Source organism: Nicotiana attenuata, chromosome 7 (assembly GCF_001879085.1).
Source record: "Nicotiana attenuata strain UT chromosome 7, NIATTr2, whole genome shotgun sequence".
NCBI classification, from domain to species: domain Eukaryota; kingdom Viridiplantae; phylum Streptophyta; class Magnoliopsida; order Solanales; family Solanaceae; genus Nicotiana; species Nicotiana attenuata.
Window position 1 is genome coordinate 95685787 of NC_031995.1, and position 11392 is coordinate 95697178.

At 38.1% G+C, this 11392-nt stretch overlaps 1 protein-coding gene across 1 annotated transcript; it reads left to right on the forward strand.

Annotated features, from left to right (window-relative positions):
- On the forward strand, positions 5810–9536 carry LOC109229513 (UBP1-associated protein 2C-like). The gene is made up of 6 exons (XM_019394980.1): positions 5810–6068; positions 7249–7405; positions 7602–7745; positions 8095–8291; positions 8387–8462; positions 8731–9536. The coding sequence occupies exons 1-6, from the start codon at positions 5920–5922 to the stop codon at positions 9097–9099; spliced, it is 1092 nt and encodes a 363-aa protein (XP_019250525.1). The 5' UTR covers positions 5810–5919; the 3' UTR covers positions 9100–9536.

Below are 11392 nucleotides of genomic sequence, written 5' to 3' on the forward strand. Positions count from 1 at the left end.
TGCACATAAGTCCCTGAAATTTCCGCCTCCTGCCGCGGTTTTGCCGCGGTCGCGGTTTTGCCGCGGCCAAACATGCCCTCTGATTCTTCAGTTGTCCGCGACCATCTTCTACCGCGGTTCTGCCGCGATCGCGGTGGGACCGCGGTTTTTCACCCTGTTTTGTTTGGAATTTGGGAAAACGTAAAACATGAAAGTTGTAGCCCTTTGAGTTAGCTTTCCAACCATATATTGTGGAGCCCAAATGGAGTTCTGAGAAAAAAGTTATGTCTATTTTACTAGACAGTGCGCAATATGCCTCCTCAAGTCTTCGTTCGTACTTAATTATCAAATTTGACCCCCGAACACGATCCCGGCTTAATTCCTTGAGCTATTACTCAGACTTCAATGCTTCAAATCACTTAAATTCATTCCATAACATCTATATAGCTCGGAATCACACCTACAAGGCATAAAACACACAATTAGTGCAAAATACTAGCGATTAAAGTGCAAACTCAATTAAAGTGCAGTAAATTCGAGTGTAATAAGCGACTAAAATATGCAATTATAGCCTATCATCAATTACACTCTAATTTACTGCACTTTAGTTGAGTTTGCGCTTTAATCGCTAGCGTTTTGCATAAATTATGTGTTTTATGCCTTGTAGGAGTGATTTCGAGCTATATAGATGTTATGGAATGAAATCAAGTGATTTGAAGCTTTGAAGTCTGAGTAAAAGCCCAAGGAAATAAATCGGGATCGTGTTCAGGGGTCAAATTTGATAGTTAAGAACAAACGAAGACTCGAGTAAGCATATTGCACACTGTCTAATAAAATAGACATAACTCTTTGCTCCGAACTCCATTTGGGTTATACGATATATGGTTGGAAAGCTAACTCAAAGTGGTTTACGTTTTACCATATTCCAAACGGAACAGGGTGAAAAACTCGGCTGAAACTGCAACAGCGGACCTGGACGCGGACTGAGGCAGTGCACTGGGAAAATACCGCGCCCGGATCGCGACCGCGTGCGTCCAGGCCTGAAAAATTGTCCTTTTTCGCGTAGGAGAAGGTATAATTGTTTGGGCCCGATCCTACTTGGTATATATACATGGAAATACGGTATTTTGAGAGGTTGGACACGCTTTTGACACAGATTCGACCTAAGGAGGCAGAGACACAATAGGAGCAAGGCGGGGAATTCTTCTACGAGTTTTTCCTTCCTCTTCCTATTTTTTCATTGTTGGTTATGACTTTTAGTATTGTAGTTTTACATACTATTATGAATAGCTAATTTGTTATATAGGATTTTGATGGAACCTTTTGTAGGATAAATTCTTGTTATGCTTTATATAATTGAGCCGTTGGATTTCTCTACTTGTTCAACTACGTGTTTATTATTGTTGATTGAATGGCCATCGATTGACTGTGCCTATTTATTATGTGTTGCTTGAGAAAGGATATATATTTAGGTGGTTGTTGAACAACGTCACTCCTAACGTATGTGAGAAATCAATACAGTGGGTTTAAAGGCAGGTTTAGAAATAACAAAGCCTTGACGTGGTCATAATGAGCGGTTAGATAAAGCAAACTAGTGTAGTTCGAGAGAATATGTCTAGTAAATTATTGTAGTTGCTCCAGAGAGAATTACGGCACCTAAAGTGCTCACGATCAGTAGAGAATACATCGGCGAAATTGTAGGGAACATAGCTGTAAGGATTCCGACAATTGGGGAAATCATAAATCTAGACCTCCTTAATTTAGTCTCCAACCCTTTGTCTCGTTAGTTGGTAATTTTACCGCTTTGTAGTATTTGCTAGTTAATTAGTTAGAAATATAAATCTCAATCTTTATAATTTAAAAAATTATTTAAACTTGTCTTCTTAGTGATATTAAACAGATATATCTAAGCCTTAGTTCTCTGTGAGATTCGACTCCGGACATTTAGACCGATTATATTTGCAGCGACCGCTTATCCTTTTTAGGACTAGAGTTGGGCGTGATCAAATTTTGGCGCCGTTGCCGGGGAACTAACGGTGTAGCTGTAGGTGTACATATTGCTAGGTTGCAAGTTTGAACCTTTATTTTTGTTTTGTTGTATTTGATTTTGTTTTATATTTTTATTTTACTTGTTAATTTGAGAAACATGGCATCCTGGAATTATGGGAGTTTGGATGTTGGTAATTCTACCTTTAGTCCTCCTTATGCATATTGTGAAGAAAACCACCCATGGCGAAATTATCAAAATATTCCCGAGAGCGAGTTATGTGCACCAACTCAATCTTATGTGTGGAATGTATGTGATATGTGTGGTGGTTGAGATGGTCACTTTTGTGGTTGTGCTTATATTTCTTATCTTCCCCCAACCCCTTACTTTGATGGTTCTTCTTTTCTTGTGAAGTTAATAGGAACAAAGAACCCAGGGATGATGACCTGAAAGAGATCAAGGATATGCTAAGGTGCCTTGTGGAACAAAATAATGAGAAACAACTGCACATACTAAGTCAAGATGCTGCTATTCGCAACCTGGAGGCACAAGTGAGTCAACTAGTTGAGGTAGTTAACGCTCAACAAGCCAATATTGTGGATAGTAGCCAAGAAGAGCATGAATTAGATGCCGAAATTGAAGTGCAAATGGAGGAGGTCAGAGTAGAAAACCAACAATCTAACCAACTAGAATTTGAGGATGGCGATGTTGAAGAAGTGAGACTAGAGTCAGCCAAGGACATTGAGGATATAAATTTTGTTGACTCTAGTATCATTGATGTTGAGGATGCTGAAAGTCCTGAAGTTCACGTGTGTGAGCGCATTGGTCCACACTCCAAGCATTTTTTCACATTGTGTTTGGATGATGATATGGAAATAGAGTCATCCGAACCAATTGAAGAGTCAGGGAATGAGGAACAAGGTGCATATATTTTGAATTCTTCTTGCCAGAAAGTCAGGATTACATACCTCATACAAAGGCCAAGGAGTGCAGAATACTACATTATTTCCTTGGGCCAGTTAGATTCGTTCCACCGCCCCAAGAGCATAATCATAAGCTTGAAGAAAAACTTGGGGTTCGATTCATAAGCTCGAGGTGGAGGCAAAAAGTGATTCGCGTCGTGCCGCGACGTTAAATCAAGCGCTTGTTGGGAGGCAACCCGGCTTTATTGCTTTCTTTTATTTTTTATTATTATTTTTTTAATTGTATTATGTTTGTAGTGTCAACTTTTTATTTTCTAGGAGCATGGAAAGCAAAGGTATTGGAAGGATGCAACAACAAACCAGATGGTTGGAACTAAGTGTGAGGTACCCGCACGAAGGACCAAGCCTGAGAGAAGTCTGAGTACCCCATGAGCTGCTAGTGCTTCGGCCTTTGGCCTACCAGGGAGTCTCTTTTACCCTTTTATTAGTTGTGATGTGTATTGGGGACAATGCACAATTTTAAGTGTGGGTGAGGAGATTGTCTGGGTGACTTTCTATGCTATTTTAGTTGTGTTAGTTTAATTGAATATTTTTTTTAATTTTTTAGAAAAACAAAAAAAAAGATTGGACTTTTCCCGACGATGGATCTATTAGACAATTTTCTTGAGGGATTTAAGTTTAAAGAAAAAGACAAAAAGATTTTCTGTTGTTAGGTAGTGTAGCAATTACCCCTTGATTTTTCTTTGTGCCGCGGTTCTTTTTCAAGGGTTTTGTTTGAACCGGGTGTAGTTAGTTTTTTTTAAGAGTAGGAGCTAGTGTGAGATGAATTGAATTGCAGTGATATCTCTTAACTTTGTTATGCCTTGAGAATAGTAAGTACTCTGGTTGTGACGCTTAGACTCAATTTTTGACTCTTGTATAAGTACCTTAAATTGTATGATCTTAACTTTGCTTAACTGCTTTGACTAGGGTGTCTTGATGAAACCAATCCTGAGTGAGTTATGTGCCATGTGTGTGTGAGGTTTGGGTGTTATTCTGTGCATTGCATTTGATGCTTAGAACTTTCCCCGTGTGTTTGCAAAGCGAAATAGTAGTTTTGTTCAGTCTTGGAAGTGATATATGCGTTTCTTTGTTGAGCCAGATATGTATATTTTACCCGCCTAATTGTTATGTATCGTAGTTAACTCCTTTGAGCCTGTAATCCTGTTTCTTTGGCAACCACATTACAAGCCTTACCTATTTGTTTGAATTAACCATCTATTTGAACCATTGTAACCTCTCATGAGCACTTGAATTGTTTATGAACTGTGTAAAAGTTAATGTGTGGGGTGGCTGGTTTGGCTTTTGAGTGGAACTAATGAAATAAGGAGAAAGGAGCACTGGTTTGAACAAGTAAGAGCCGCTTGAATTGGAAAAAAAATAGTTGTATTGCTGTGAAAAAAAAAGTATTCCTTGATAAGTGGTGACTCTTGATGTAATTGTGCTTAAAGAAGTATGGGGTAATATACATTGAGGTGAAGGTGGAGTTTGGTTTGACATAAGTACGTGGTTTGAATGTTAAAGTATATGTATTAAAGTGCTTAGGAAGGTGCAGTCACTCTTATATCTAAATGTATCCTACCCGTCCCGCAGCCTACATTACAACCAAGTAAAGTCCTACTTGATCCTAGGCTGAATGAGATCGATTAGTAGAGTTGTACACTGCGGGCAAGCCTATGGTGCATCTTTTATGGCATATGAATGTTATTTCTGAGAGTGAGTGAATTCTTTCTATCTTGAGTTCCTAAGTGTTCTTAAATTTTAATGTCAGTGACTTCTATGTTAGAGTAAGTGGGTGAGTTGTGAATAATGCGTGGTACTTGCGAGTCAAATCTTGAGGTGAAGATGTTACGCTTTTGTGCTTAGTCTATTTTAAGTATTCTTGGTGTGACGAGTTAGGAGAATTGTTTAAAAAGGCAGTGTCTATAAAAAAGTGTAGTTTGATTGCTCAAGGACGAGCAATGGTTTAAGTGTGGGGTGTTGATGATAGGCTATAATTGCATATTTTAGTCGCTTATTACACTCGAATTTACTGCACTTTAATTGAGTTTGCACTTTAATCGCTAGTGTTTTGCACTAATTGTGTGTTTTATGCCTTGTAGGAGTGATTCCGAGCTATATAGATGTTATGGAATGAATTCGAGTGATTTGGAGCTTTGAAGTCTGAGTAAAAGCCCAAGAAATTAAGCCGGGATCGTGTTCAGGGGTCAAATTTGATAGGCCAAAATCATACGCAGCCCCCTAAACTTGTCCGGGTTTTCCTCTTAGACACTTTATTTGAGGCTTATTCCTATCGAACACTTACACTAGTCAAATTTATACCCATTAAATACTTTTTGCTGACATGGCATGATGTGTGCGATACACTTACCCAAAGAGCGTGAGATGCATTATTTTTAGTTTTTTTTCTCTTTTTTATTTTTTTAATCTCTTTCTTCTTCTTTGCCATAACTTCTCCACCATCCACCACCATGGGCGTCGTCCCTATCGCCACCACCACAGTTTGAAAGCTATATTTAAAGGGTAAAAAAGGCAAACAACATTTCGCTAAGGGCCTTCGTGCTTTTAATATAATATATATATATATATATATGTGTGTGTGTGTGTGTGTGTGTGTGTGTGTGTGTGTGTGTGTGTGCGCGCGCGCGCGCGCATACACACACATTATGTACGTTATATACAAAAATTATACAAATTTTATATATTTTTCCGGTTATCGAATATAAATAGTTTCTGGTGCGGGCTAAAATTGATAATATGGCTATTAAATTTGAACCAAAAGGCATAAAAAAACTTAGTGAGAGTAAAGAGAAGATTGAAGAAACTTGTAGGGCGAAAAATACAATAAACTACTAATCTTTTTTGAGATGCGATGGGGAGGGGAACCAATAGGGTTCATTACTTGGTTCTAGTTGTTAGGGCACACACACACTGTTTTGTAATTCCACCTCTCCGACTCCAACAAGTCAATATTAACTGCAAAAAGAGAAGATGGAGGAGTTGAAGAAGAGGAAGCTTGATGAAATGGCCAATAATGGTCAAATTGATTCAAATTCACTATCATCATCATCAGTAGAAGAATTGCGGTCTTTGCTTGATCCTCTTGCTAAACCCCAGCTTGTTGATCTTCTCGCTAAACTGTATGTATTTTTCTCCATTTGTTTCTGTTTTTTTTTTCTTTTTCGAATTTTTACAAGGCAAGTGTTGGGGATGTTTATTGGGATGAAGGGTTCCGTAGTAATAAATGCTAAAAGTTGGTTCCTTTTTCCAATTCTGAAAATCCCTTTAGTTGCTTTTATTATGAAGTGTGTGTAATATATAGAGGCATTTTTTTCGTGAGATACTCAGACCCGATTTAGGGGCAGTATTTGATTAGGCAGGGAGTTTAAAATTAAAGACTTTTGAAATTTGTACCCTAAAATAAATCATACACATTTGTGTTGCTATAAATCATCTAATTGTGTAGCTATAAATGATTCTTTTTGGGACAGACTAAAAGAGAGAAAGTGTGCTAGATAAAATAGGACACAAGGAGTATAATTCAGCTGTAACACTTTGGCTGTCTGAGAAGAACTTCTTTTTGTTAAGTGAGAAGAAGTTGGAGCTGAAAATAAGCTTTTGATTCTTATAGGGAAGTTAAACATGTCCTCAGTTACAGGTCAGAATTAAATTATTGAAGGAAACTTGGTGGACCATTGACGGAGAATATGGTTTTATAATTTCTCAAGTTAGATAAGAAGGTTACTGTTATATAACAGGGTTAAAGCCGATTAATGAAATAGAGAGGGGCCGGGCTTCTTCAAGGTTTAAGTTATTGGTTGAATGTGTCGAATGAGGAAACAACTTTAGTGCTAATAGTAACACGTCGGTGACCTGTCATTGAAAATTTCATCACATGCCTAAGCATAGGTATATGTCCTATACACTATCTCATGATTATCGGTTGGCCTTTTTATTGAGTTTATATCTGATTTTTTAAAAAAGTATTGATTTTAGCGCTCAATCTTGACTAGCACAAATTCTTCACATTGAACATTGAATCACTTATTTGCCTATGGTGAGAAGTGGAACAATATTAAAAACATAATTACAATCTTATTTTTCCTATTCTGAGCCTAGTTTAACGTAGGGTTTAGTGCACTTTGGTCTTTCATGTTAGCACTAGTCTTATGGTTCAGTTGAGTATATCCTATTCTCTTTTGATGGTGCTTGTTAGGTTCTGTGCTTGTGCTAGGGGGACATATTTTTATGTTCCTCGTAATTGTGTGTGGTGTGAATTGACATTGTGCATGTGTGCTTGTTTGCATGTTTGGCGTGAAGAGGGTCACAATACCCTTCTATTGCAGAAGAAATTAAAAGTGTTGCAAGCGCAGAACAATCAAATAATAAAGATAGTGTTGCAAGCGCAGATCCAGCTCTTCGAAAGCTTTTTGTCCGTGGTTTAGCTTGGAATACTACATCAGAAACTTTGTGTGCTGTGAGTGCACTGCTGTTTGGTGCTTGTGACTTTGTGTTTTCTTGATGATATGAGTCCTTAGAAAGGATTGTGGTCATGAAGTTTCATGTCACCATCTTTTATCTTTTATTGAATCTATTTGATGTGACCTCTCTCAAACTTTTAGCAAATGCATGCATGTTTCAAATAACATCATTAAGGATGATTGTGTCTGCAGGCGTTTACAGAGCATGGTGAAATTGAAGAGGGTGCTGTGATTACTGACAAAGTAACTGGAGTATCACGTGGCTATGGTTTCATCACTTATAAAGATGTGGAATCTGCTCAAATGGCCCTTAAAGCACCAAGCAAAATGATAGATGTAAACACTAGATTCTTTAATTATGTTGTCTTGATATTTGAACTTTGATGGAAATTTATATGTAGTTTTATTGTGTCGATTGCTTGATGCTAACAATAATAATAATAATCAAAAGAATTGCTTTATGCTAATATTTCTCTCTTTTCAAGAATTGTAGGCCTACTGTAGCTAGATACTCTGCAATTTGGATTAAGTGAAACAAACTCTGAAGCATGTGTTGAACTTAAGTTCTTGAAGTAAAACTTACCTATCAAAACACAGGATATCTCGATATCTCACTTACCGTTTGGACCTTCTTGACTCAAGATAAATGAGATGTAAAGTTTTCTTTGCTAACATACCTGTGCAGGGTCGCATGGCTGTTTGTAACCTCGCTTGTGAAGGTTTAAGCAGTACCACTGTTGCCGCTGACCAAGCCCAAAGGAAGCTGTATATTGGAGGTTTATCATCAGACACAACAAGTGAGATGTTGCTCAGCTTTTTTAGTAGGCATGGTGAGATAGAAGAGGGTTCAGTTGCATATAACAAGGACACGAAGACATCACGGTAAGAGATACACATACATCTCTGTTTGCATTATAAATAATAAAACTGTTCTGTCTGTTAGCATATCTCTAACAAGTTTGTAATTTTGTATGAAGTGGTTTTGGTTTTGTCACATACAAGACGGTTGAGGGTGCAAAGAAAGCTCTAAATGATCCACAAAGGATTCTTGGGGTAAGGAGATGGTCAGCTATCTTTCTACAGATGATGCTCATAAGTTTTGTACTATTCTGCATACAGTATATAATGAGACATTTTCAATGTTGTGAATATTATGGTCTCCTTGCTAAGAGTAGTACTGGTGCTCGGTGAAGTATTGAACTAGGAAAGCTTTGTTATTATAGAATGAAATCAATAATGATTGTTACGTGTTGCTGGTACAATTAAGATATCCAACTTATTTGTCGTCTAAAGATTTTATGTTTATTTATTATGGTTGCAGGGCAGGAATCTTACTGTGAAGCTTGCTGATAATCACAAGGGTAAAATTACACAGTCCCAGGTACGAGCAACTATGGTGCCGATGTCCATGCCATTGGCACCTGGGTATCCACAAGCTCAGAAGGCGCATCCCGGCCCGGCAGCACCTGTTGGTTACGGTTATCCACAAGCAATGGCTGCTTACACAAATTCAACATACTCAAGTCAACCAGCTGCTTACACAAATTCAACATACTCAAGTCAACCAGGTGCAGCTCCTCCATACTCGGGCCAGCCTCAATTTCCTTACCCCCAGTATCCTGTTAAGCAAGAGCCTCAAACAACACCGGCTTCTTTTGGAGGTTACCCATACTACATGGGAAAGCAATGAGTACCGGCACCTGAATCCTAGTAGTATTGGCCTCAGTTTGTTGTCTAATTATATAGCTACTTTGTGCTAGTCGCTTCAAAGTACCAGTGCATAGCGGGAGCTTAGTGCACCGGGCTGCTTCGAAGTACCAGTGCCATGTGTTTGATGTTGTGTATTCTTTCTTACTGTTAGAATACATACATTTTTTTTAGCTTAGAAGAGAATATGTAGTAAACGATCTGAATGTAAGATTAGATTTTACTCATGGAAGTTAGTTAAAAGACCAGAAGTTTCTGACAACGTGGATGTGCAGGTCTCTGGTATCAGCTATAAGCTAACATCCATAGTACATAGATAGAACACAAATATGAAAGAGGGTATGGCCTCTGATCCTTTCCTTGGATAGTTCCTTGTAATATTGCTTTGGCATCAGTTATGTTATTGTTGCATTGCCTATAGAAGTCAGAAAAAGCTCAAAGGACATCACCATTGTCATTCCTGATAACTCCACCTAAATTTCCTGGGTTATCCTTACTACAGCCATCATTATTAAGTTTGAAGCAACTTGGCCCTGGCTTGGCCTACCTGACAAGAGAGTACTTGATTTTCCTTCAATTGCAGGGTACTAAGCCACTTACTACTTCATGTTTGGGGAAATTTAACCTTAGAAATAAACATAAATCTACACGCCTGTTGAATAATAATTCTAGTTGGCATGTTAATCTCTTCAAACTTAGCAATGCATCTACTCTTCATATTTCCCACAAATAACAAAGAGGAGGCAATAAATTACGTGAATCAAACTGTTAGCCTTAGCTCGGGGTGGTAAACGGGCGGGTTGGATCGGATATGTGGGGGTCGAAAATGAATAATGCAAATAACAGCTAAATTATCCAACTTGACCCATATTTAATACGAATAGAAAATTGGTTAATCGGCAGATAATATGAATAATTATCCATAGCTTCTTGAATATGATCACTTTTGGGGTAATTCTTAGTCTTCCAAACTTGAGGAACCCCATTTGTGTCTTTGCAAATGTAAAAGTTAAAACCATTGATTATCCATTGGTTATTTTTTTAAAGAGGATAATATGGTTCTTATCCATATTTGACCCATTTTTAAAAAGTTCATTATCCAACTTATTTTTAGTGGATAATATGAATGGGTAACTGTTTTTTTAATCCATTTTGCCACCACTAGCCTTAGCTAACCACCATTGCTTGACAAGCTGCATGATACCATCATAGTTGAGTTTAGCTCTACATTTTTTGCCATATCATATCAGATTTGAGTGCTCTTCCCTTTTGCTTCCTCATCTTTTTCCAGACTGATGTGCAAGTTGTTTACCTTGAAAATACGAGTAACAATTAAATTTGATTTGTGGTTTTAAAGATATGTGATTTAGTTCAATACCAATTAATAATCAAGAAATATAAAGTATAGATGAAAGAAATGAATGAATCAAACCAGTGTTACCAAACAGTATTGGCCTCGAGCTTAGTGACCTCGAGATGAACTAAGAACAATAAAGAGAAAAGACAAGTCTGATGAACAATGAGCCAAAAAAATAAGATAGTATATTCTTTGCCAATGATTAGATGATGTTTACAAATGATTGGGGTCCCCTTTATATAATAGGGGAACCCTAAGGTGCATTTCCATTTACAGTAAGGAATCTTATTGGGACAGCTGTCTAACCGCCTAGTACGGAATCGTACAATTCTATTTCTGGATTTGCGCCATGATTTTGGGGACGTGGCAGGAATCTCGCTCATTCTGTCAGAAATCCATAACGGCATTATTTCGGGGGTCGAGCATACTCGGCTTCGGTATTCATCGTACTTCGATCCTCGGGCATTGCATCCTATCTTCGAGCTCGAGTCTGGTCCATCGGGCTCGAACTCGACCTTGCCTGAACTTGGTCTTAAGATGACCCCTCGAGCCTATAGATCGAAGGCATATGATTTTAACCGTATACAAATAGTCCCCGCGTTTCTTAGAGTATGTCAATAAGAAACGATTTGATCTTCGATGCTCTGACGCCTTGATCCCGATGTCAATCTCGTGATGTCAGCGGCTGAAGTGACTGAAAGGTCGCTTTCGTGCAGTTCCCAAAGTCATTAATTGGGGACGGCTGACGGTCGGCTATTTGGCTTCCCCAATACGCTTAGGCGACTTCTATAAATAGGTCAACTTCACAATTTTGCAAACTTTACTTTTCAAATCGTTCTCAAAATCTCATTAGCTCCTTCAACTTCTCTGAGTTCACCCGTCTCTCAATTTGTTCTTACTTCATCATCACCCTTTTCTC

Bases quoted from the DNA above. Each gene is read 5' to 3' on its own strand.
- LOC109229513 (XM_019394980.1), top strand. From the start codon at position 5,920: ATGGAGGAGTTGAAGAAGAGGAAGCTTGATGAAATGGCCAATAATGGT. The intron at 6,069-7,248 runs GTATGTATTTTT...TTTGGCGTGAAG, and splicing joins GTTGATCTTCTCGCTAAACT to AGGGTCACAATACCCTTCTA. The intron at 8,463-8,730 runs GTAAGGAGATGG...TTATGGTTGCAG, and splicing joins ATCCACAAAGGATTCTTGGG to GGCAGGAATCTTACTGTGAA.